The 27,003-nt window shown below is 46.4% G+C and overlaps 1 protein-coding gene across 2 annotated transcripts; it reads left to right on the top strand.

Moving 5' to 3' along the window:
* Positions 1-708: 708 nt before the first annotated feature.
* Positions 709-26,278, top strand: eif2ak3 (eukaryotic translation initiation factor 2-alpha kinase 3). Of its 2 annotated transcripts, XM_088433419.1 has the most exons (19): positions 709-1,191; positions 12,832-12,961; positions 17,641-17,835; positions 18,149-18,279; positions 18,440-18,701; positions 18,771-18,936; positions 19,551-19,676; positions 19,750-19,872; positions 20,106-20,332; positions 20,429-20,538; positions 20,601-20,723; positions 20,798-20,947; positions 21,535-21,621; positions 21,709-22,120; positions 22,201-22,374; positions 22,996-23,169; positions 23,240-23,341; positions 23,730-23,792; positions 24,134-26,278. In XM_088433419.1, exons 1-19 carry the CDS (start codon positions 761-763, stop codon positions 24,335-24,337), a joined length of 3,390 nt encoding a protein of 1,129 aa, XP_088289545.1. In that variant the 5' UTR covers positions 709-760; the 3' UTR covers positions 24,338-26,278. The 2 variants fall into 2 exon arrangements, with proteins under 2 accessions (XP_088289545.1, XP_088289543.1); XM_088433417.1 differs by having other exon boundaries at positions 710-1,191; positions 21,535-22,120.
* Positions 26,279-27,003: the final 725 nt, after the last annotated feature.

Consider the following 27,003-nt stretch of genomic DNA (forward strand, 5'->3'; position numbering starts at 1 on the left):
GAGTGACTGGTTCAGAAAATACATTGTTTATATTGGCGAGAATGTCATTGACTTATTTGCCACGCGGTGGCGTTGTGAAGCCAACGTAGTTTCCGCGAGGAAACTGTAAAATAATCATTGATCGCTACGTACCGTTATTTTTACACTATAAAAGACTCGAGAGCAGTTCCATGCGTTCATTTTTAAAACATCTAAACTGGTTTCACTAAGGTATTGACGTCACTTCCTCTCAAAGTTTCGACTTGTCAACAGTTGTGTGACCAGGAAGCGGAACTATCGCAGACAGTCGACCCGGGAGCCACGTTGGTGCTTTTGCGTCGGGCGACTTAACGACCGTCCGATGATTGACGACTGGAGTCTCCAATGGATCGAGCTCCTCTAGTAAACAGCGCAACGCGTCGAGCCAATGGCGTCTATGTTTACCACCACCGCCCATCCGATTGGCGAGGCGACTCATATCCACAACCAATCAAACGCGTGTAGACCTCAGTCGATGGGCCAATGGGACGCGCTGTTATTATCGCGGGCTTCTTTCTGAATGACGTCCGAGCGCTCCAATCACCTTATGCTGAGTATGCCGCCCCTCGCGATTGACACTTTAGCGACCAATCAAAAGTGATCTCAACGAACGCATGCTTTTTGTGATCCAATGGCGACATGGAAACAAGGCGGGGCTTTGATTCGTAACCACGGCGAGTCTTGCATCAAGTATAAAGGAGAAAAACACAGCGTTCCCTTCCCGTGGCTAGTGTTTACATAAATGACAAGAATAAAGGGTAAACTAGTGCAAATTACGACATTACTTTTACAGGCACTCACAAGACAAAGATTCGCTCTTTTTTTTCGAGCATTGGCATGTAAATCTTCCTGCTTCACTAATGAGCCAGCCGCCCAAATGGAAAGGTGGCTTCGCTTTGGAAACGCGATCATTCCTCTGGCGCTGCCGCTGCTCCTCAACCTGCTCATCGGACTCGGGACCCTGCGCGCCTCGGGCTTCGTCCTCGCCGGCGGCGGCGAGCCCCGGCCGGCCGCCCCGGGCTTGCGCTTGGACCACGGAGGCCGAGCGGTGAGGCTTCTGCCTCCGGACGGCGTCGCCGCGGCGCCGGCGGATGTGACCGTGGAGGACGTGGACGCGGAGGACGCCGAAGACTCCTGCCGGGGACGACGCCACCCGAGTGTCCCGCTCAGGAGGTGAGGCGACGAACGCTTCCGTAAAAGCGACTATCAAAGCTAGTCTAGCCGCTCGAATAGCTAACAACACCTAGCAAGAATACCGCATTTTATACGTTGTATTCAACATTTTGGGTATCTTTTCCCAACGGGAATCTGCGAAAGTACACACTAACGCAAATCGAAACGAAGTCGGTTGAAAGGTCGTGGCAAAGTTCCAGCAATTCAAAGCGTTTTCATGGTTTATTTTGCTTTTTTTTTAAGTGCACGTTGTGGTCGACGACTGTGGGCGTGAATTATGTGGCAGCGACAGCATACCGCGCCCAGCTAGCAAACTTTTTTTTTTGGCCAAGAAGTTCCATTTGCGCTCCCCAGGAAGCCCAAGCGTATACTTTCTTTTATTAGGTAACAGCAAGATGTTTGATGTTTTAATGTAGCCCGTTTGCTCTGTGATCACAATGTTTGATTATGAAAAAGCTGCTTCGCACCTATCCTATTGAGGGGCGACCTTTCGCGAATATTCGCGAATCTTGCGAATAATTAAGTCATAATAAGGTGCGTTCAATGTCGCAAATGTTCGCCAAAATGTCGCTACGGGTCACCACAAATTGTCTAGGAAAAACAAAACATTACAAATTGTATTGGTTAAAGTTGCCAAATATGAACCCTTTGGTGACATTTTGGTGTATGTTTAAAGGTATCAGCACTTTTGGAATCATTAGGGGGCGTTTAGAGTCGTCAAGGTCCGCCAAAATGTCGCCAGACAATTGTCTGGAAATAACATTAAAACTGTCGCTGAACCTGGGAATAAACCCTCCATAAAATGGCAAGTTTTAGCAACCTCTGGTAACCTTCTTACTTATGTTTGTGAAAGTAGTGGCTCTTTTGATATCACTAGGGGGCGTTCAGGCTCGCCAAAATTGGCAAAATGGCACCCAAAATCGCCTAACATCCATCTGGGAGTAAACCCTCAATGAAATTGTTGACAAACGTTTGCAAGTTTTAGCAACCTCTGGAGACATTTTGGCTAACGTTGGCAAGTGTTTGAAAAGCTAGCATTTTTTTTTTTCTTGTTTGGCCATGTTTAAGGTAGCCAGCATTCGCCTAAATATTGTCAGAGGTTTTCACACATTCACCTTTGGGAAAAATCCATTAAACTGTTTGTAAATCTTTTGTCAAGTTTTAGCAGACTCTGGAGACATTTTGGCTAACGTCGGCAAGCGTCGGCGCAGCAATCGTCTCTTTTGATCTGGTTAGGGTGCCTTCAATGTCACGGACGTTGGGCAAAATGTCACCAGAGGTCACCGGACATTCATCTGGGAAAAACGAAAATCAAAACAGTCTCAGTTTGGCTGATCAATTTAAAACGTAAAAATGTTACAACAGTTCACAGCAAAAAATGAATTGCGTCAGCCTTCATTAAATATTATCCCTTGGTTCATAAGCACCATTTGCAAAATGAAAGTTATATCCGATTATTTGACATAGATGAAATAACCGATAGGATATTTGATTGAAAAAAATATTGTGACAGCCCTATTTAAATATAATCTATCTTTGTTAGCGAGCATCAAATGCAAAATGTATCCACTCATTGGATGAAATAATCAATATAATAATTGATTAAAAAAACTATTATGCAAGCCCTCATGAAATATGACCTACCTTTGTTTGTCAGCATTATCTACAAATTGTCAATCGCATCCGATTATTTGATTAATGGATGAATTAACCAGTAAAATAACCGATTTCAAAAATATATTGCGATAACCCTAATTGAATATCATCCTTCTTGGTTCATAAGCATCACTTGCAAAATGAAAAATTGATTCGATGATTTGATCAAAGGATGAAACAATCGATCTATTTTCCAAAATGATTGCGACGCCCCGAATGAAATATGACCTATCTTTTGTCGGTAAGCGTGATTTGACGTGGAGGCTAGCGAGCTGCTAAAATTTCAAGTTAAGTGTGGAAAAAGTTGTAAAAAAATGCCTCTGGGGGCACCCGGACACGGATTTCATCCCGCCGTCACATTTGACGCGTCTGCCGCAGTGTGCCGTAGCCCTTCAATTATTCTCTGTGTGCTCTTTTAAACACGCCGGCCCGTCCGTGTCTTTTGGCGGGAAGGGATCAAACAGCTTTTGAAGGCCCGTACGTTTTCCTGTCCCGCTTTTTATTGATGAGGCCCGGTCTTGTCAAAGAAAGCCAAAGAAGCCCCGGGGGCCCGCCCGGGTCGGGGTCTGCCCCGCTAACGTCGTCCGCTCCTTTCTCGCCGCTCGAGCTTCAACTTGACCGTCGAACACGAGTATTTCCAGTACCATTTTTTTTTTTGGGGCCTCGCTTATTGCTGTTCTTGGAGCTGGAAAAACCGAGTGTGGCTGAATCGAGCAGTGGCTTACAGCAGATCAATTAACTCATTCAATCCCAAAGACGGATTTTTACGTTTTTTTTTAAGAGCTCAGACATTCAGTCCTAAGTATTATTAGTATTATTTTTTTTAATGTATAGTGTTTGAAAAAAACAACAACAAATAACTATCCTGAGATTGAACGTTTTCTATTTAAAAAAACTACGTTATTTCTTTTAGAGCCCAGACATTCAGTCCCAAGTAATATATTTTTTTTCAACATTTTGCAATGTTTGACTAAAAAAGGGGTTGGAAAAAAGGACATTAATTTCCAGGTACTGGAGGATTAAATGGATCCTCCCGTTAGCGGCTAGCTGCCAACGAGGAAACTTGAATCGCATCCTGCAAGGAGAGCAAAACGTAGTTGTTTTAGAATATGTAATTGTCGTTTATTAAGGCTAAAATCTTCAAGAAGAGACACCAGACTTTTTATGTGTGTGTTCTTTGATATGGACGCCCCCCGCCCCCCACTGGCGCGCTCACCTTGTTCACAGGAGAAGCATGTTGCTGCCGCATGTGAGCTCCTCCGAGGTTTGCAAGGTGCCTTTCCATCCATCCGTCAGGAGAATTGCCGGTGAACTTTAGCGAGGAAGCTGTACACAGGCTGCGATCAACATTTTTCCCCGACGTCCCCTAAAAGCAATTCTAAGGGAAAAAAAGTCGACCGAGACGGGTGGTTGACTTTAACAAATATCCGCCTCGAAGCCTTTGTGGATCGACGGAGTGTTGGAGTGGTGAACTTTAGCAAGGCCGCCGTACACGGGTCCCAATCAACATTTTTCCCTGACCTGCATTCTGGTCCTGGGGGAGAAAAAAGTTGACCAAGTCAGGTGAGGTAGTGTTGCGTTGATGCCCACAGAGATAGACGTACCCCCAGTGAAATTAAAAAAAACAAAACAAAACACGATTGTGATCATTTATAATTAAAAGCAGAGCAACAAAACTTAATGTTCGATTATTGCAAAACGGGATAAGCGTGGTAGTCTTCGGGGTGGGGGTATGAAAAAACAGGCTTGACATCTTGGTGCAAAACGAGCGGCCGGATGGCTTGAAACACTTCCTGATTTAGTTTTTAGAAAGCTTTCAGTAACGGCAATATTAGCCAAAATAATCCCTAATAGCTGGTTGTAGGTGTTCAAATTGTAACCAGTAGGGGGCTGTCAAAATGTGCGCAGGCTGCTTAAAGAAGAAGAATAGGAAGACCGTGACCTGATTGTGGCTAACCCGCATATTTGAAACGTGACAACTTTAAGACGTGTATTGAACATATAATGCGACGTATGTGGGAACTAAATGGTAGTTAGCGTTCTTTGATCTTAAATGATTATCGCTAGCACACTTTTGCTAATTGCAATCGCTTACCTTTTAGCATAGGCAAATTTTTCACGTTTTTTTGTGAAAGTTTACTCATGCTTTGTTCATTTCTATTGTGCTCGTTGTGTTTCCTGTCATCTATGAATATTGCAGTCATGCGCTTTGATCAGCAGCCGCTGTCAGTGGCTCACCTGTAAACGCTATGGCCCCCTCCCCCCCTCCCCCGGAGATGCCGTGTTTACATGCATGTTCGTGAATCATGCATGCTTAAGCCCTTGTGTACCTTAAACGCAGCGTACACTACCTTTGTTCCCATATGTAGACTCTTAAAGCACGGAAAATCACGTCTTTGGGATGGAACGGGTTCTTTTGATCACAACATTTTTCCCATATGATTTAAAGCTTTTAAAAACACACTTTTTTACCCAAAGTAGAAAAATGTGTTTTTAAAGGCATTCATTGTACATGAAAAACAACTCATTCGATCCCAAAGACGCATCTTTACGTTCCCCCTCAGGCGTTCAATCTAAGGTACTTTTTTTATCCATTTTCGTCAAGTTCTTGGCTAAGCTTGGGTCCAAAAAGGGCCGGTACCAAGTCAGTTAACTACTAAAGTAATTGATTAAATATGGTAATTAAGTACTGAGCTAATCCTATGGTAATTATGTACTATGGTAATTACTTGCTTCAGCTAGTTTAGTACTTAAGTAATTGATTACTCGAAGAAATGTTGTACTAAAGTAATTGATTACCTAAAGTTAATTAGCACTCAATTATGAAGTACTGTAGTAATTGATGACTTTAATTACAAAAGGAATTGATTCATTTAGTAGCAAATTAATTTAAAGCATCTTATTTTTAGACCCTCCTTTGGCCAAACACTTGAAAAAATACATAATCATTTTATGATGTACTCAAGTAATATCAATTGCTTCAGCTAATACAATGCTAAAGTATTTGATTACTTTAAGTAATGCTGTACTGAAGTAATTGAAAAAGTAAATTAGCACTCAAATATTGTTTACTTTGGGAAATAAAAGCCCTGAAGTATTGATCCAATTACTTTAAAAGTTGATTATTTTTAGACCCTTTTTAGGCACTTAAAAAATGTAAACATTATAAGTAATAATAAGTAATATAAGTGAATAAAATTAACATTTTCAAATAAACCCATTCAAACCCAAAGATGTAATTTTACATATTCTACAAGCCGTGTAACAATATCTTTTTTCAAGTGTGAAGTTAATTCTCAACGATTGTTATTATTATTTTGCTAATATTAACTTCCTCGTGTGCGGAAGAAAAAAAAATCACATGTATGAATCTCGCGTGCCTTTTAACCACATTTGTTCAGTAAGTAGCGCTAAGCTAACTTGCTCCCGTCGGGGCCGGGCGGGCGGGCGGGCGGCGCCACCTTCGGGAGACCACGTTTCAACCTGCTCCCCCACCTTCCTTTGTACCGCCGCCCTTAACGCGTCCCCCCCCCCTCCCCGCAGGGCATCGCGGCGCAGCAGCGCTACTGCTTAGCAACAGCCAATGGGCCGGGCCGGCGCCGGCGCGGGCCAATGGCGTCGGAGAGACGCGGCCGCATGGGTCTGCCTATAGTTAGTTTGCACAGGAGAAGGAGGAGGCGCGCTTGCTTGGTGTTTTTGTCCTTTTTGGATTTTACTTTGGCGGATGGCGGGGAGAATTTTTATTAATAGAAGCTGTCCTCAAATCATCAGGCCAGGGGAGCAAGTCAATGAGGGAAACTTTGACAGCTTTTTTTCTTCTCTCTCCTCAAGTTTACAACACGCCAACTCATCGAGTACACTTCTTATATACTTAACGCTCTTCTCGAGTGCCTTTGTTGTCCTTTTTAGTCGTGCTGATAAATCTGCTCATACATTGCTAAATAAACATCTTGAATTTTCAAAACGTTGTTCCAAAACTGGACAGTGTATAAAAAAATGAACGTCGCAGCTTTTACAGGTTTTTCTGTACTGTCACTTGAATGTAATCAAGTGGGATTTTGCCATTCTTTAGATCGTACTTTCCACAAGTAGTCTTAATTCTTCATTTCTGGTTGAAACTATTGACTTACCTGATTGTTTTATTGCCGTTCCCTTTGGCGCAACGCCGTCTAGAGGATGCATAACGCAAGCCCGGCCACTATTGTAGCTTCTGTCCTATGCGCCTTAGAATACGGTGCGCCCGATGTATGAAAACACCTTAAAAATAGGCCATTCATTGAAAGCGGGCCTTATAATTCGCTGCGCCTTGCGGTGCGGACAATATGGTCCTTTTTTTACTCGTTTGTTCCATAACCTAAGAGAATCTGCTCAAAAATGAAAAAAAGTCACCATTGCTGGAAGACGTCAAGAAATTTGAAGTGTCAATTTCGTTGAAATTTACTGTTAGTTTTTGAAAGCATTTTAGTCCAGATTGCGCCCAAATTTGAGCCACAATTGTGTTCAAAACTGCGGGAAAATTGAGTTTCGCTTGGACGAGGCTCCTACTTGGGAGATTTGTTGCTTGCTGAAAAGTTGTTATCCCCCATGCGGCAAGAGAATCTGCTCAAAAATGAAAAAAAAGTCACCGTTGCTGGAAGACGTCAAGGAATTTTGGATTGAAGTGTCAATTTCATTGAAATGTAGTGTTAGTTTTTGAGAGCATTTTAGTCCAGATTGCGCCCAAATTGAGCCACAGTTGTGTTCAAAACTGCGGGAAAATGGAGTTTTTGTTGCACGAGGCTCCTACTCGGGAGAATTGTCGCTTGCTGAAAAGTTATCTCCCATGCGGCACTTTGAATTTACGAGGCGAGCCTCTACTTTGACAAGTCGGCAGCAGGACACATCCCGCAGCACTGCACCACTTTGGGTGGGGCACGGGCAAAAAAAAAATAAAAAAAACCAGGAGGAAAAACAAGCGGCTAGCCGGTAGCCGGCCCGGCCACGCTGTCTTGTTTTCGCCGCGCTCGCCGCTTGGCAACAACCAATGGCGCGGCGGCCGCTCGGCCAATGGGCGTCGGGGAGCGTGGCGCCACGCCGTTTGGATTTGAGCACGTGTGAGCGGGCATGGCATGAGAGGAGCACGAGGAGAGCCCGGTCTGCTGCTGCCGCTGCTGCCGCTGCTGCTCGCTTTGTTTTTTTTGTTTTTTTTGAAACCACACCCTTGACTCTGCAGTCACCCTCAACTCCGTCTCCTCCACTTTGGCAAAGACGTTTGAAAAAGTGTCCCTTAAATGTCTCAGGTCGGATTGAGAAGGTGTTTTGGATTAGTCAAACACTTCACAGGACTTCACAGGAATTTTTCAAAGAAAAAAAAACAGCACTTTCAATCATGATGTAGGACTGGCAATAAATCAAATCAGAAGCTGTTTGTAAATCAACAAATTAATCTAATTTCAGGTTTTTGTTTGCAATTTTATCAACAAAATTATGTTGGATGTTTATTGAGTCATAATGATGTTCTCTTTAAACTCTTGATTGGTATTGCTCAACAGCTTTTTTTTCCCCCCCAATCTTCAGATAGTTTTTCCCACAAATCATTTTCATTCTTCATTTCTTGATTGAAAAATTTGACTGACATCTGATTGTTTTGTTTTGATTCCCTGTAGCGCAGCTCCACCCAGTGGATGCGTAACGCAAGGCCAGCCACTAATGCGGCTTCTATTCTGTGCGTCTTATAATCTAGTGTGCCCTATATATGAAACCCCTTTTAAAATATGCCGCTCATTGAAGGTGTGGGGAAAATATGCAAAATATTATTTTGTCAACAATCACCTGTGTGTGTGTGTGTGTGTGTGTGTGTGTGTGTGTGTGTAAGAAATGACATGCTTCTATTGAGAGAGTTGTAAAGGGCCCCAAAAGCTTATCTTTTCTTTGGAGTGATTGTGCTGAAAAAGCATTTTTCTGCAAAGGATTTTGACGGCGCGTTTGCAACCTGCTGCTGCCGCCGCTGCTGATTTGGGCGCGGCCGGCGAGCGCCGCATTCCTAACTTTCTCCCCGGCACGTGTTCCCCACGCGCTCGTATTTTTGTTGCCGCTCGCCCGGTCGCATGGTTACAAGCGTCCCCGCGCCGCCATTGGCCGGCCGGCCGCGCGGCCGCCCGCCCATTGGGCCGAGCGCCGGAGAGCGAGGCGGCCCCCCGTTGGCTGGCGCCGGCGCTCGCCGCCTCCCGATTGGCCGCGCCGGCTCTCCTCGGAGACGCGGCGGTCCCGACGTAAACACGCCGCTTTGTTTCTTTCAATGGAGTGTGTTTACAGCTGACTTTCACACCTCCTGCCGGCGCGCGCCCGCTTGTCTCCAAGGGGCGCTGAGACGAGGGCTAATTGGCTCCCCGCTTCTCGCTCGCCGCCGTGATTGAAGACTCGCTCGGCGGCGGCGTCGCGCTAACGACTCGCCGTTTGGCGGCCTCGGCCTTCCTCGGCGGCGGCTTTCTTCCCGCTCAGCGTTCCTCTCTGTCTGCGCAATTTCGGGGGGTGGCGACAAAAGGGGGAGCTAAAAGGCGCTAACTGGCGTGACTGAGGATTGACACTGATACTAAGTACTGATACTGCTTGTTTTGAGAGCTTACATTTCCAGAAAAACAAAAAACAATGACAGATCATTTTGAGGAAACGCCCTCTAATCTTCATTCAAATTTCATATAAAAGGCAATTTTCTGTCTACTTTGTCTTTTAATTCATGATGGTAAAACGGATCCAAGAAAGCATACGATATTTGATATCAGCTGCCATAGCAAATATCGAAACCTTGAAACCTGACACACGTCACGTATTGATATTAGTAATTGCGCATCAATTTAACAAGACTCAAATTATTCATTGTGACTCATTGAACTAAAAAAAAAAAAAAGTTGACCGAGTCGGGTAAATCAACTTTAAAATGGGCCGACTAAAAGTATTCACTTGTACCTTTCTTGCAGACATCCGCAGTCTTGCAATGGAGGTTTTCGATCATTCCAAATTACAAAAAAAAAGGCTCAAAACGATCAGTTATTGCAAAGTGGACTTTCATGTAGTTACTACTAAATGTACGAAAGAACAAAAAAGCTTTTATAATATTTTGAAGAACAGCAATTATTTTTTGACCAGATAAATAATTGTAGTGTTTTTCTACTTGCAATTGAATCTGAATTTCTACAGTTTTTTTGTTTTTTTTTAATGGGCATTTAAGGGACTGTACCAACCTTTTAAACGATACAACGCAGTGATTTATTTTATTGCTCCTTATTTTGTAGAGCCCCAAGATGCAGCTTGTGGACCCCGGGGTTTTGTAAATAAACTGTCAGCGGTTGTAAAGACCATGTGGGGCTTTTTTTTTTTTTTTTTTTCCCCCTGGTCTTTTGTTTGTCTTGGCCGCCGCTCATTTGCTCCATTAGCGTCATGCTACCATGCTATGCCAACAACCCCCCCAATCCAAAAGCTTTTGATCTCCATCTCAACTTGTACTCTGTGACTTCTCCCTTTTTCCTCCTCAGCAGGATTTGAAAAGGGGCGTGTCTGCTGAAGCCACTGCTTAGCAACAGCCAATGAGGTATCTATGTGACGGCCCCGACAGCCAATTGAAAGGGGAGTCTTGAGTACTTTTTTCACCGGCGGTCAAGATGATGGGAAAAACAATGTTTTTCTCAGCACGCCTTAGGATTCAAGGAGTAGATTTTTTTTTTTTTCTTTTTGTGGTGGGGGGGGTGATCCTCTTGTCTTTGATGCTCTGCTCTCGTGTTTGAATTTTTGGCCTTTTTGGTGGAAAATGGTGTCATCTTCTTTGGCTGAATGCCTGCTCAGAACTTTATATTCTAAACCTATTTATTTATTTCAGGTAGGGTGGTTTATATCTACATTTTAATCAATTATATTATTGATTATTCCGCTGGATAATATCTTAATTCCTTAAAAAGAACAAAAAATCTCTTCTGACCGCAACATTATTTGCCTCACTGGTTGGCAATCGCGATTAGCATTAGCGCATTACCGTGCGTGCGGTCCACACGGAGAAAAATCTGTTTTCAAGTGGGTCGGAACAATTTTCTTTTATTTTGGTATTAAAAAAGCGGTAAGTGTTTATAAGCCATTTGGCCACCAGGTGGCCACCAGGTTTCCACTTTGCAACAATTCAACATTATTTATGTTACTGTTTTATTTGACTTTTTTTAATTGGAAATGATCCCAAATTTGAGAGGGGAATATTTCTCCCTTGCCGCCATCGCAATGTGTGTGCAACCTGCAAATAAGGTGGCGCAAACACTGCTGCTGGAGCTTCAGGCCATAGGTTTTTAAAGTCGACGACCCAACTTGGTCGACGTTTTTTCTCCCTGAGTCGAATATCAGCTAGTTTGTAAATTTTGTGCGTTCTTCTGCGATAAGGCGTCTGAGACTGCACGGGCAGCGAGGGTTAACTCTGGGATGTGCAAGAGCAGAGGAAATTTCCTCCCATCGATTGGGATTAATCCTTGTTGGAGTTGTCTCCGGGCCGACGCGTCCGCCCGCCGGCACGCTTGCGCTCCTTCGTGCTCCGCAGATGCGTCAATGCCAAATTAGTCGGGGTCGATAGCGGCCGCGCGGAGCGAGTGGTGCTGGTGCAGTTTGATGAAACGGCAGCTTTTCCTGGAGGAATGACCGGAAACATGTTGTTTTTTTTTTTGGGGGGGGGGGGTTACTCTTCACATGATAGACGCAAGTGTCAATTTTCACGCTCTGGGTGCAGACTTGTTTTTTTGTAAAATTCTCTAGGGTGTCACAAACCAAAATGGCTGACTTCATCTGTCGTTGCACACATGGATTCTTCAAACGTTTTTGTGGACTTTTTTTGAGGGTCTACACAAGATAGACACAAGCGGCAAATTTTATGTTGTTTTTTTAGGGTTGGGTGACATTAAACCAAAATGGTTGACTTTGATTGTGTTTGAAAGTCTTGATTTTTGAGCCTTTTTTTTTTTGATGGTATAATTTTCTAGGGTGGCAAGCCAAAACCAAGATTGCCGACCCGCTTTGTCTTTTTGGGGATGGCTTGTTGAGATTTTTTTTTTTTACGGTCACCTTATGGTTGATTTGTCCAGCAAAGAAAGTGTCTTCGTGGGTTGAATTTTCAGGACATTCCTTTTTTTCTTGAATCGGCCTGATTGATTGGTCGTCTGAGAAAGCGCCCCGCCCCCCAACAGCATTCGTTCAACCAATGGTCCGCCCATGCAGCTTGCCGCTTGATTGGCAGCCGGCGCGGCGCAAAGGGCGGCGCCGGCGTGAAACATTTATTTGGGGCTTTCGATGTAAATGAGATGCCGATGGCCTGCGTAAAGCGGCGACGCGTAACCATCTGTGCCGCCGTCGTTCCCGAGGTGCCGCAAAGCCCCGCCCACCAACAGGGCGCCCCTCACCGTAAAACTCCCGACGAAAATGCGCCCCTGGGTGGCTTACCCACGAGAAACCACACCAGAAAAGTTGGAAACGTTGATGTCGGAGTTTCAAGCTAGTGTTAAGAGTTTCCCGCGACATTTAGGGCTTCAAAATGGACTTTTATGTCAGCTTTCGGGGTTTCAAGTTCGGCTTTGGAGGCGGTGCTAAATTTACAAGCAAGTGCTGGGATTTAACTAAAGGAGGGATTTGAGGTCAGGATTCCGGTGTCAAATATTGTTTGGGACGAGGGTTTCAAGTCAAGGTTTTGCTTTTGAGTTGATGTTTGAAATAAAGGATCCAAGTCATATATGGGGTTTCATGTTAGGGTTTTAAGAAAGTATTGGGGTTTTTAAGACAGGTTTCAGTTCTCAAGTCTGTAGTAAGGTTTGGTTTTCTGGTTCGTTTTCATGTTCTAGGGCTCTATTTCAAGAGATTTTAATGTGGGTTGGAATCTTGGATTAGCACTTATTACATCCATCTTAATATTTTATGCGAGGTCTTTATCATGAATTATATTTGAATGTCAGTTTAAAAAAAAAAATTGCTTGTTTGTTTGGGCAGATCCCTGGTGATCATCAGCACGCTGGACGGGCGCATCTCAGCGCTGGACCCGCACAATCAGGGGCGCAAGCAATGGGACCTGGACGTGGGCTCGGGGTGCCTGGTGTCCTCCAGTCTCAGCAAACCTGAGGTACGCCCCCCCCACAGAACACTTTTCAAAGTCCAGCTGTTGCGCGTTGTCAACGCGAGGATCAGGAACATGCATCTACGAAGCCTTCATAGCAATGTTTGATTGTTTTTTTCCCCGTATCTCATGACTTGATAGCACTATTGTAGAAGATAAAAAAAAAACACACAATTTGGAGGTCAAGGATATATCTTTTTCTCAAAGGACCCCCCCCAAAGAATCCCAGGGGGCCCCGCCCCCTTCTTTAAGCGCAGCCACTGAACTCGCTGCACTTTGAACAGGCGTTGGCGGCGCCTACATTTGGAACATGTAAACACGACGAGCGCCCCCCCCCCCCACCCCCCCCACCCCCCACCCTCCCTTAAGAGGAGCGCTTTGGCCCGGAGGATTATCCGCTTTTGTTCAGCGCCGAGGTTTACACACACACAAGCGCAGGCGGAACACGCACACGCGGCGGCTTAAAGCGCCCACGTCGGAGCGCTCCAGACGCCGCTCGCTTTCCGGCCGTGTGAACTGCGCACGTAACGAGGCCTCACGAGACGCGCCGCGATGGGATCGACAAACCACTAACCTCTGCTTGACGCCTTAATCCGCTATTGAAACCCCCGCACTAGGGTCAGTTTAAAATGGGGCTTAAGGTCTCGAATGAAGGGCTCTCAAATTAGGGTAGGGTTCCGAGACTCGCTTTCAAATTTAATTTAAAGTTGAATCTTTTTGATTGTGGGTTCAATCGGGTTTTTTTTGTCAGTGTTTTAAGCAAAAATTAGGGTTTAAGATTTGGCTTTCGAGCCATTTAGGAGGAGGGGGGGGTTAGTGGAGTTTTAAGGCCTGGTTGAAGCAGATGTCTCTTGCGATGTTCAGTTCAGGGTTTCATGCTTAGTGCTTCAAAGTAGGGTTTCAAGCAAAGAAACAGTTTCAAATCGGTCTCTAGTAAAGGCTCCAAGCCTTTGGTCATTTCAGCAATTCCTTCCTTTTTATTTCTCTGTTCACCAATCAGAATTCTGCAGTGTGTCTAGCCCCGCCCCTCCGTACGGCTTAGTTATTTGGTGCTTCCGCTTGAGTCGAAAGACCGAAATATGTGAGCGACTCTCTGCCCTTCTAAATTTAGATGTAAAACTCCTGCTTCGGTTTTTTTTTTTTTTTTTGGCGGGGGGAGGTTAAAAAAGTCAGGAGAGCTTCTTGTTGGCGGCGTTCATCTGTGTGTATGCTCCTTGGAGGTTCCAACGTGTCAGACGCCCAGAAGGAAGCTCGCAGCGCAAAGTCGCATTTCATCTTGGGGGCAATGTCACCTTGAACGGCAACTTTGGCGCCTGCGAATTTTGGCTTTGTAGACATCTGTCGCGACTAACGTCCGCCAGTAGATGGCGGCATTGCATCGCTTTTAATCAGCACAACTTTTGAAGAGAAGATCAAGATTAGGTGGTGAATGTCGCTTAGCGTTGGCCAGTTTTTGTTTTTTTTTTCTTAAAAAAATACTCGCATTAAAGTCACAGTTCAACTTGACGTGTTTTTTTTCTTCTTTTTGGTCAGGAATCTGAGTTTTTGGTGCCACTGCTGAATTCTATAGAACGTAAAATGCTCGAAGCATCTTCACTTTGCGTGAACATTCAGATTATTATTAGCAGTCCTTCACGCCATCATAGTTCCGTGAGCATTATTTCTTTGACGTGTCTTTATTTTTCACGCCTCCTTGTCCTTCAAACAATTTACAAAAATGTCCCACCCCAAAAAATCTGCCTGCTCCTTGTTTGATAACGTGAGGATTTAAAATAGGATTTCACGCAGGCTTTAATCCTCAGGATCTTTTTTTTTTTTTGTCATCTCAGCAACATTCAATTTGAGGCATGCTTGTCTCCTTATAAAACACACATTTGGATTGTGAACATTAATAATAAAGGAAGTCAATTACCTGCGGCGAGTTTTCCCGACAAATCCCTCAGTGGTTGTTTACATTCAAATTTCATGTGCTTTACACCAGGGGTTCTCAATTTTTTTCCCCCTAATTATGCACCCCTTGTGATTTTTTTTTTTCATCCAAATACTCCCCAACCAACGCAAAGCTTTTTTGATTATTATTATTTTTTTTAGAGAATTGGGTGTAGAATATATAAATATCTCAATTTTCTCTTCTGCCAACTGGTTTTGTGAAAACATAACATTTCAAAGAGAAAGGCCAATTAATCGATTATGCAATTGGTAGGAAAATGTATTCAAATGAATCATGACAGCCTGTTTTGAAACGAGTGAAGTTTTGCTGATAGAAACAAAAGGTAACAAGTGAGCTTATTGGATGACCTGATAAAATTGTGCCCCCTTGACGTCTTTTGTTACGATTCCTGACAGGAGGGTAATTGTTTTAAGGCGTCTTGGGCGCACGTTGAGTCTGCTCGGTGATTAGGGTCCGGTCGGGGAGGGGAGGGGAGGGGGCCCGCCGCCCCGCCATTGGCTGTCGGGAGGAGGCAGCCAGTCGTCTGCTGCGCCCATTCTCGCCTTGCCTTTTTTTTTATTGCGCCTTTTGACATCGACAAACAGCGAAAGGCTTTGTCTGCACAAACGGAGGCGCGGGTGTGTGTTTGCCTGACCCTAACCCCTGTGTGCAAAGTTGCGTTGAAAGTTCCTGTGTGCGTCTGTGTGCACGTGTATGCAAATTTGTGTTGAAAGGTCAGGACGAGGTTGTCAATCAACGGCGAGTGAGTCACGCCGGCGATTGGAAAGGGATAAGCGCGGGGGGGTCGGGGGGGCGGGGGTGGGGGTGGCGTGCGCATGCGATTAGAAGGGTGAGGTAATGCTTGGACCCAGAGATGATGTCATCGCAGCGGAGACAACACACACACGCCACACACAAAATGAATGAAGCCGGCGACGTGATAGACGAGCGTCCGGCAAGTCATTCGTCTTCCGGCGCGGTTGAAGTGGAAAAGGCGAACGGCGGATATTTTTAGCGCAAACTGCTTGCTCCAATTTGCTTGCCACTATCTATTTTGTTGACGTTATTAATTACGCGCGGTTGCAAGGGTCCGAAGAAAATTAAGTCTGAGCCATCGACATCCAAATATGCATGGACTTTTCCACATTGTTTACATTTCTTTGCAGTTTCAATGGATTAAAAGCTGTAAAATTTCAAAATGTGACCCTTCTGACAGTTCTATGTAATTGCAGCTGGACGTGCGAGATTTTGTGTGCAAAACTAATCACTGTCCAAATTTTGGACCATTTAAAACCATTATAATAACACATTTTGAGATGCATTTTAATAGGATTTATGACATTGATTTTCCTGCAATTTTTGCAACTTTCCGTTGAGCGGCGCTCAAACTATGTCAACAAAGAGAAAATTCTTTGACTTGTGTTTCACCTCAAAACAGTAGGTGGCGGTAGAGACGAGTTAATTGCTAATAACACTTAATAATAGCCTACAAAGACAGAGCATTGCATTTTTCTTTTTTTAGTGGGTGTTAATAAATTGAACCTACGGATGTTTGAGTGGTTGAAGGGGGAAAAAAAAACTTCATAAATGACTTATCACATCTTTAAAAGCACTTACAAAATTCCTTGAAATGATTAGACTAGACAAATTTCAGTGTAAATATGCAAATCGAAAGATTCGTGACAATCGATTTGGAGGAGATGCGGGTCGATGCGGCCGAGCCGGCCGGCGAGGATTAAAAGGCCCGCGCCGAAAGCGCGGTTAACAGCGTCTTCATTAGCTCCCTAAATCTCATGATCTCCGAGTGATGACATCACCTCTAGCCCACGGCCACTAAATCAGCCTTCTGGCATATTTAAGGCCTCGTAAATCTTCCACTCTCGCCGTTGGCAATCTGGCTGCGCTCCTAAACTGGGACACTATTATTTAAAAAAAAAAAAGATCTCTAATGAATGGGAACATCGAAATCGTGTGGCTAAAATTAGTCTCGTATGTACAATCCTTTGGAAGATGTTGATCCGTTTGGATTGAGGTCATTTTTTTTTTTTTTGCAGTGATGTCATTCTGCCACATTACTGTGTCATAACGCAGGTCAAAGTCTCAAAAACAAACCAAAAAAAATAAAGACATTGAAAAATCATGTCTGAAAAGTATTTAAAAGAAGCCAAAAATAATCATTTGAATATAAAAGGTGCTTTTGATATGTTATGAAGCATGTTTTGCACTAGCAAGATCCCTAAATGTGTCACTACAAACCATGTGAGCTGGATCTCTTCTCTCATTGGTTATCAGACTGCAAACAGGAAGCAAGACAAGAGTGATCTGCGTGTGGAAAATAACCACCAAATTCCCCCAAAAATCAACTTATCGGGTAGTTGACTTTATTGGAGATTTCTTTGTGGTTGCTCCTTTCTTAGTCCTGGCAAGCAATGGCTGCACAACCAATTTGCATGCTTTCTCTGATTGGCTCTGGGCCAGGAAATGCAAGATAGAAGTTTTTTAAATTTCCTAATCAAAGGCGTTTCTTTTAGTAAATTCAAGCTCGGCAATACTTTGTTTTGCTTGTCGTGTATGTGACGGATGCATTTTAGACATTTGAATGAAAACCATCTTGTTTGTAAATGACAATTGACATCCAGCATTAGAGGATCATGTTAAACCTGACAGTGCCATCCAGCCACACACTCTCCGCAACACACTTTAACAATAAGTTGCTTCAGGTTCCAATTGATTTGCTCCCAATTTGAAAACGTAGGTGTTCGGCAGCAAGATGGTGATCCCGTCCCTGGACGGCGCCCTGTTCCAGTGGAACCGCGACCGCGAGAGCATGGAGGCGGTGCCTTTCAGCGTGGAGTCCCTGCTGGAGTCGTCCTACCGCATCGGGGAGGACACCGTCCTGGTCGGCGGGAAATCGCTCACCACCTACGGCCTGGGCGCCTATAGCGGCAAGGTGAGGAACAGACAGGACCTTTTTTAAACATTTTTTTATTTATTTTAGTCCTTTCAAGATTTGATCATTTAGAAAATGTTTTATGGAAAATAATGAATGCAGATTTAAAATCAATTTAAATGTGATCTCAACATTCATAGCTTGCGCGTAACTTGATTAAAGGGGGAGATCATTTCTATTTTTACAGGTTAAAAGTAATATTTTGTCCAGTTTTATAGCTGTATTCTTTTTCACGTACAATTTACATGATTTTAAGCGTTAGGCTAAATTTGGCCGGTGCTGAAAGATAATCATAGATTTCTTTCCTCTTTAGTTGCGCTACATCTGCTCAGCGGTGGGCTGCAGCCGCTGGGGTTCAGAGGAAACGGAAGGCGAAGACGTGCTACTTCTACAGAGGACCCAGAAGACCGTCCGGGCCATCCGGCCTCGCTCAGGGATGGAGAAGTACGTGATATTTTCCAAGGAGCCGCACTTGCTATCGAGCTGGTGATGTTGTTCCATCTTCCAATGAATTTGCTCTTAATTTGAAAAGAGAATGTACTCTTCCTGCCACAGTCTTTATCGCAATTTGTCACGTTTGACCCGCATCTTCTTCTTCTTTCAGGTGGAACTTCAGCGTGGGAAACTTTGAGCTGAAACTCCTGCCGGAGGCGCAGTCGGCCATCAACTTCCTGGAGGGCGAGGTGGCCAACGGCGCCTCCTGGGGGCGGGCGGAGCCTCACAGAATCATCACCGAGGAGTCCAAAGAACAGGCGGGCAACAAGAACAACCGCAACCTGGACCTGGTCATCAAAGTGTCGGTCCCCGATTGGAAGGTGATGGCTTTCAGCGCCGAGCCCGAAGGCCAGCTGATCTGGGAGCATCAGGTGAGCCCCCCGCCCCTCCCCCCGCTCGCGCGAGAAGTCCGGTACTCAATGACCCGGGCCTCGTTGCAGTTCTGCACTCCCATCGCCTCGGCCTGGCTGGTGGGCGGGGGCAAAGTCACCCCCATCAGCCTCTTTGACGACACGCCCTACAGCAACCTGTCGGAGACGGACGAGGAGGACGACGACGACAATCCGGACGCGTCCAAGGATGCCTCGGGGTCCAGCGTTTACCTGGGTGCGTCTTTACCCCTCACCCAATTTTTTACTCCACACAAAACACTGGGAAAAAAAAAATCACCGTAGGCCGAAGTTGCTCGCAATACGTATCAAGCAAGCCAGGAACAGAAAGTCTCGACGTAGACCTTTTGAAAATAGCTAGAATTATACAGGCAATGTGTAATTGTGCCCGTCTTTGCTTTATTTTTACCATGTTTAAAAAGTTAAGCTAAAGGAAAATAAAATAGCGGCCCTGGTGTCTTCCTATTTTCTGTTTGAGGTCCTCACAGACAAAAAAAAATATTTCAGTACTTGTGGGCGGGCATATGTTTTTTATCCTCGACTAGTAATATAGCGACTGGTGTTGCTTCCACTGCGCCCGTCCCCTTTTACATATATGCATCTATGTTTGTATGATACCGCCCCCAGGTGGCCATAACTCGCACACCAGAAGGAGCAGCACGAGGTCCATTCGAATTGGAGCAAAAACAAAAAAAAAAGTGCTTATTGAATCCTTGACTTTTCAAAACCGCGTTACAAGTGTTAGGCCCACATCGAGGCACCGCCGGAATATATACAGAAAATCCAGACTAGGTTCATCCGCTCAAATGAATCTTCGTGTGCCCGCTTAAGGGATGTTCCAGGGCCAACTCTACCTCCAGTCCTCAGTGAGGATCACGGAAAAGTTCCCGTCCAAAGCCATCGGGTCGGAGAAGGACATCATTCCGCTCCCCACCGTCAAATGGAAGCCTCTTATCCGTGAGTGGAGCGCCGGCTAGCGTCTGGGCGAAGGCGGGACGACGGCAAGCACCCCTCCCCCGTCCTTCCGCAGACTCGCCGTCCCGGACCCCGGCCCTGGTGGGCTCGGACGAGTTCGACAAGTGTCTGAACAACGACAAGTTCTCCCACGACGAGTACAGCAACGGGGCGCTGTCCATCCTGCAGTATCCCTACGGTGAGTGCATCCCCGTTATTTTTTTTGGCACTTCACGGCCATAACGGAGAAACTGCAAATACTCGAGTACTTAAATCATTTCGTGCCAGCCAGCTTTTTCGACCCAACTTTGGTCAAACGCCCGAACTCAAAGAGGGGGGAAAAAAGTACCCGGGATTGAATGTACGGACCTAACAAAACGTGAAAATCCGTCTTTGGGATTGGACGAGTTAAAAAGTTTGCGTCTGTTGCAGACAACGGCTACTACTTCCCCTTCAGCAAGCGGTACCGGGAGAAGCGGGACAGCGCGGTGAGCGTGATCAAAAGAAGCGGGGCGCAGCCCGAGCGCAGCAGGAACAAAGACCCCGTGCTGCTGCTGCCCTGGTGGAAGGAGATCCTGGGCACCATCGTCTTCTGCATCGCCGCCACCACCTACGTCGTACGCAAGTTCTTCCACCCCTCCGTCTCCGGCGGCGTCAGGGTAACGACCCCGCCGACCCCCGCGCCAAGCAACGCCCGGCGTCCATTCCGAGTTCCCGTCGGTTGACGCGTGTCCGCGTCCCCCCCTTTGCCGAAGCAACGAAAAGAGTCGGAGACGCAGTGCCAGACGGACAAGACGGACCTGGAGGTGGCGGAATCCAAAGAACCGGACGGAGAGGAAACGCGCTCCAGCAGATACGTGTCCAGGTACGCGGCGAGCCGCGGCGCCGCTAGCGCGCCGGCCCGGACTCAAACGGATCCGGGCGCAGGTACCTGACGGACTTCGAGCCGGTGCAGTGCCTGGGCCGCGGGGGCTTCGGCGTGGTCTTCGAAGCGCGCAACAAAGTGGACGACTGCAACTACGCCATCAAGAGGATCCGGCTGCCCAACAGGTGGGCGTCGCCGCCAAGGTCACTCTCCCCCTCCCCCGCCCGCGCCAAAAGACGCTCACGGGCCGCTCCTTCAGGGAGGTGGCGCGCGAGAAGGTCATGCGGGAGGTGAAGGCCTTGGCCAAGCTGGAGCACCCCGGCATCATTCGCTACTTCAACGCCTGGCAGGAGAGCCCCCCCGAGGGCTGGCAGGAGAAGATGGACCACCGCTGGCTGCAGGACGCCAGGTGACGCGCGCAATTTCGACTTGAACGTCGCAATTCTGACAAAGTCAGCAGGACTTTTTTCTCACTTGTTCACTTTTGTGGGAATTTCGAAATGAAGAGCAGACTCCTGAGAATAAAGTCAGTACGAATTTTGACTTTGACTTCTTGAGTCAAAATTTTGACTTTAAAATCGGAACTCTGAGAATAAAGACAGAATTCTCACTTTAAAGTCAGTCAGACTTTTTGCCCCACTTGTCGAAAATTTGACTTTAAAATTGCAATTCTGAGAATAGTCAGAATTGTCACGTTAAACTCAAAACCAATACTGATACTTGACAAAATGCCGAGTATCTGTTCATCACTATCCTTCATGTTCCATTCCATTTGCTCTTAATTTGAAAGGAAGAATATGCCCAACGTGTAACACTGAAGCCATCAATATGTCAGATTGAAATGTTTTCACTTTTTGCACTTTTGAACTTTAGATAACTTTGTCTATTAATTTGACCAATTACTAGTTAGCATGCTAATGATAAACGATGAAAGAAAGAAATGGAATGGGATGCTAACTCGGATGCTAACTCTGCCACGGGACGGGTGTCTGGCAGCGTCACCGAGTCGCCGATGAGCTTCGTGGAGCACATGGAGGCGCTGTCCGTCAAAGTTCCCGTGTCCAACTCCGCGTCGCCGGGCAGCGGCTCGGCCGGCGCCGCCGCCGCTCCGATGATGAACGGCTACGGCCTCCATCGGCCGTCGCCCGCGGGCGACTCGGCGGACACCGCCGGCTCGGGCCTCAACGGCGAGGCGTCGCTCTACCCTCTTCTGAGCCGCGACAGCCTGGGCTCGGAACCGGACAGCCAGGCGGAGCCGGACCGCCCCGACACGCCCGACTCCTTCGACCTGTGCCTTCCGCACCGGCCCGGCGACCGCACCTCGTCCTCCTTCGACATCGTCTTCGAGGACTCGGGGTGCGACCGCGACGCCGGGCTGGAGGCGGACGCCGAGGAGGACTCGGCCTCCGGCGCCGCCACCCGTTCGGACCCGTCCGCCGGCGGCGGGACGGGCTCGTCTTCGGGGCGCGCCCGCCGGCCCGAAAGCGGCCGGCCCTCGTCTTCCTCGCCCCCTCGCCCCAACTCCCTGGCCCTGGCGCTGCCCGCGACTCCTCCCGCTCAACGGCTCCAACCTTCTCCCAAGGTTCCGCCTCTCCGTTCCGCTTTTATTCCTCCCGCCGGGATTTTCAGCCGGCTAACGCGTCCCGCCCGTCGCGGCCGCAGGTGTATCTGTACATCCAAATGCAGCTGTGCCGCAAGGAGAACCTGAAGGACTGGATGGCCCGCCGCTGCTTCCCCGAGCAAAGGGAGCACAACCAGTGCCTGGACATTTTCCTCCAGATCGCCGAAGCCGTGGACTTCCTGCACAGCAAGGGCCTCATGCACAGGGACCTCAAGGTCAGCGCGCGTAACACGCCCGAGGCTCGCAGCTAAATATTTCAATGAAGCGGGGAAATGAAATCGGCGCGCTAGCTCGCCGGCCCGAGGAACCGAGCTCCGGTCATTCGGACATTTCCGCTCACTTCCGCTCCGGGGAACCTCACTCCATTTTCCCACGCTAACCGCTAATTGCCCGAGGAGCAAAACACTTGCATCAATAGAAGACAAAAACATCCAATCGCGAGGGAACACGATCATCAGGGTTTCTGAGATGTTTTGTCGCGCCTCGGGATCCTCACTCCATTCACTTCTAGTTTTTCAGTAGTCATTAAATAAAAACATCAAACGCCGACAAAACCAAGGTAACTGACTGCCCGAGGAACCAAACTCCGTTCGCGTCACGCCAACTCGATCGAGACGGATGTGGAACGCCATTCTCTTGACGGTCAACCAGCTTTTAGAAGACAAAAACGTCTTAGCGCACTGTAACAAAATTGCCAGTGTGCTAGCTCCACCTGCTGGGGAAGCGCACTCCGTTCGCCGCATCCCATGAAAATGAAAAAAGGCAAAGTGATTCAAATTGAGTGGCTTTTGGAGGATCTGGTCTCAGGCATCCCATGGTTATTTTGTGTCCCTCAGCCGTCCAACATTTTCTTCACGGTGGACGACGTGGTAAAGGTGGGCGACCTGGGCCTGGTGACGGCCATGGAGCACGAAGAGGACGAGCGCGAGCAGTGCGCCCTGACGCCGGCGCCGCTCCTCACCAGACACACGGGCCAAGTGGGAACCAAGCTCTACATGAGCCCCGAGCAGGTGAGTCGCAACATCGGCGCTTCGGGCGCGGCCCGCTAATTTGACGCTCGTTTTGGCCCGCTCGCCCAAGCTCTCCGGACAGTCGTACTCGCACAAAGTGGACATCTACTCTCTGGGCCTGATCCTGTTTGAGCTGCTCTACCCGTTTAGGACGCAGATGGAACGAGTGCGGGTGAGTCCAAATGTCTTGCTGGCCGCCCGTGGAACATTTAGCTAGGTGGGAAGATCAAATGGTTTGCCGATTAGAACCGAATCCGCAGAATCCCCGCATTTCCTCTAATGCTGAGCAACTGGATTTGATCCACCTTTTATTTATTTTTTGCATAGTCACAAGGACAACCAACACGAGGACCCTCACTCACTCACTCACTCACTCACTCCGTTGGGCTTGGACAGTTTTAGCGTTATCGTAAGACTACGGCTTACTCAAAGTTGACTCAATTGATTATTCCATCACAAAATGACGGAAGCCGAGTCAGCGAGGAGAAATGACAGGTTTTTTTTTTGTTTTTTTTTCTGGCTGCTTTTAAATGTCTCATGAGTGCGGTGTCGCCCCACAGACCTTGATGGAGGTCCGATCTCTGCGCTTCCCGGAATCCTTCTCCAAAAACAACTTCCATGAGGTCAGTGGCCCTCTGCTGCCATCTACTGGTAGCGGGAACAATACAGACATCACAGTGGTATTTTGGGGTACAATATTAGGGCATATTTCCATAAAAATGAATACTTTTTTATTCACATTTTTTCATAACCTTTCCTGTCTTACTCTTTACCACTTCGTTTGAATTTTAAATTTGTATTTAGTATCAGTCTAGCGTTAGCATAGGTCTGTCACACGCTATTTTGTTTTTAACCGCATAGTTCAGCTTTTTTTCTTGTAAAGCGCCGTTTTTCTTCATATTTTTCCTAATGTTTTCAGCCTTAGCATTTTTTGTGAGCGTCATATTTGTTCTGTGTGCGTTAGCTGAGCATGGTGCTTAGCATGCTGTCGCTGATCCCCGGCGAGCGCCCCGAGGCGGCCGACATCACGGGCCTGCCTCTCTTCCGGGACCTGGAGCTTCCGTGCCGGCTGGGGGCCGCGCGCCAGCGCTCGCGTACGTACAGCAGCTCCTCCTCGTCGGCGGCCGGCGGGGGAGGCCGCCCCTCGCGACCGCCCGCCGCCACATGACGCGCCCCGGAAAAGCACATTTTCTACACTACTGCTACCGAACTTTTTTTGGGGGGGGGTCCATTCCCCACGCCGGGATTTCGCGCGCACCTCAGGTACGTCAGTCGCGAGGAGAGGCCTTCACGCATATGCCTGATTTGGAAGACCAAAAAAAAAAAAAAAAAAAAAAGCCTTTTTCTTGTCATACTTTGTGTAAAACGGCGGCGGCGAGGATCCCCGTCGCCTTTGCACTCATTGAATGGCCCAAGCCAGTACTTTTGACTACTACCAATTCTGTTACAGGCCCCTTTCACGCTGAGCTGCTATCCATCCGCGCTGCCAAAGTTGAGCCATCGCCAAATCGTTGGCCAAAAAACTTAGTTGGCGCCTTTGATCACTACCAACAAGTCTCAAATAAAAAGAAAAAACATCTTTTTCGCTAACTTTTGACCATTTTTATCGAATTTCTTTCAATTGGAAAAATGCTTGAATTTTCCAAGTGGAAAAAGAAAGTTACAACTTTTTCGGAAACGTTCTACCGTTTTTGTCGTCATTTTAACGGTTGACTCGGAAAGATGGTCTGATTTCCCGAGTAAGCGGGGAGACAAAAGTTTGGAAAAACGCCATCTTTTTCGGAAACTTTTTCCCGTTTTTGTCCAAGGTTTTCCAAGTAAATGGCGTTTCCTCGGAAAAAGCGTCCGATTCTCCATGTCAACGGCGTTACTCGGAAGAACGGTTGAATTTCGCAAGTAAAGGGGAAGAAAAAAATTGGGGAAAAGGCAATCTTCTTTCTACCATTTTTGCCATCATTTTCAGCGTTTGGTCGGATTTTCCAAGTAAATGCTGTTTACTTTCAAGTAAATGCTGTTTACTTTCAAGTAAATGCTGTTTACTTGGAAAATCGGTTGACTCTGCAGCGAACGGCTCAGCGCGAAAGGCCTCTTTGGTCCGGAGCGTTGTTGGGTGTACAGAAGGCCAGCTACGCACGCCATTCAAATGTAAATAAGACGATAGCGGTGTCTCACTGCCGTTTTCGGGTCCCTGTCCTCTAAAACGCTGCCATTTTTTTTTTTTTTTTAAATCTGCTGGCAAAATGGCCTCATAGTTAGGTCCCACAGTGCCCCCAGTGCTTTGGCATGTACATGACAACTTGCAATAGCTTTTTTTTTTCCTTTCTTTTCATAAATTGCTTCAAGTGCCGTTTTTTTCTGCAATAATTGGGGGGGAAGCAATGCTGCCATCCAGGGGACAGAAAAAATATCAAAAGTGTTTCACGAGGCCTCATTATCCATTTCTAATTAATTTTTATAACTCCCGTCTAGAGGAGTAAAATAAAAAAAAAATATATCCCAAGTGCTTCACGAGGCGTCGTTTTCCCATCATTTGAATAAAGCACCGAAAGAGATGGGGGAAATCCTGGACCTGACCTGGGTCACTTGATCCAAACGCTGAGGTCACACGACCTGCCCTCTGCTCCGCCGATTGTCGTTTTCTAACGTTTTTTGGGATACGATTGTTGATTGTTTTTCTTTTACAGCCCTTGCTATTATCCTCGTCGTCTTTCGAATCGTTAGCCAACGTTTTTTGTAAGCCGAGTGACATTTTTGTCGACTCGGCCAAGGCGCACAACGTTGCGGACAATCATCGTCATCCGATCGGCGCCGTTTGTTCATTTGCCGATGTTTCCCCGCCTTTCGTTTGACTGACAGTGAAAGGATGGAAAACAAATAAGAAAATGTGAAGGGTCAAGTAGCTCGGTCCTACTTGGCTTGGGAAAAAAAAAAAGTTCCTCGGGGTGTAAAGGCACACGTCCTTTTTCTGTCAATACAGAATTGTAAATATGTTGATTTAGCGTTTTATTTGTGTCCCATGCTGTTGATCAATCCGTTTGGGGTTGGCCTTTATGAACAAGAGAATATGACTTCTTACAAGTCTGACTTTAATAAAACTGTTGCAAAACCACCTGTCGTTTCTATTGCGTCCTTTGATTTTCCGGGTGAGCCCTGCCCCCTGCTGGTCACATCATTCACCACAACAAAACGGGAACGACGAAACGTCGAGGAAAGGAATTTTGATTTCTGAAATTTTAAAGTTGAACGTGAGAATTCGGAAAGTGAAAGTTGAAATTTTGTCACTTCGAAGCCAAATTTCGATATAATTTCTAGTAATGAGAAATTAGGTCGCAAGACTAATCATCACATTGAGTCAAGATACTGCCTTTAAAATCTAAAATGTTCTTCGTTATTTTTAAAATTATGTATATTAATTAAATGAATCATGTTCGAATATATTTTGGGGAAAAACAATTTTACAGCGTAACATTTCAGCTCGTTTCTCAAGGCATTTTTTTCATCAATGAAAGGATCTTAGTCCGTTATTTTTTTCTAAAGATTCTGATTATTCTTGTAAATAGCACATTTTACTTGAAGTTTACTTTTACTGGAGCTTCCTTTCCCCCTACGAATTTTGCTTTGGGCTTGGAAAAATGAAACATTTTGGGACATTGTTTTAAATTACAAAGTATAATTTCTCGCAAAGGTCGTTTTTCACACGAGAGTTAGTTTTGTGGCGATATTATCTCTTCTGATTAAATAAATGGCGATGTGAGTCGTGAGACGAGGGCGGCCGTCGCAACCCCCCTGCCCTCCCCACCTCCTCCTCGGCCGACTTCCGCCGCCGTGACGTCA

The sequence above is a fragment of the Hippichthys cyanospilos genome, chromosome 14, assembly GCF_059441005.1.
Source record: "Hippichthys cyanospilos isolate Australia breed blue-spotted pipefish chromosome 14, RoL_Hcya_1.0, whole genome shotgun sequence".
NCBI lineage: Eukaryota > Metazoa > Chordata > Actinopteri > Syngnathiformes > Syngnathidae > Hippichthys > Hippichthys cyanospilos.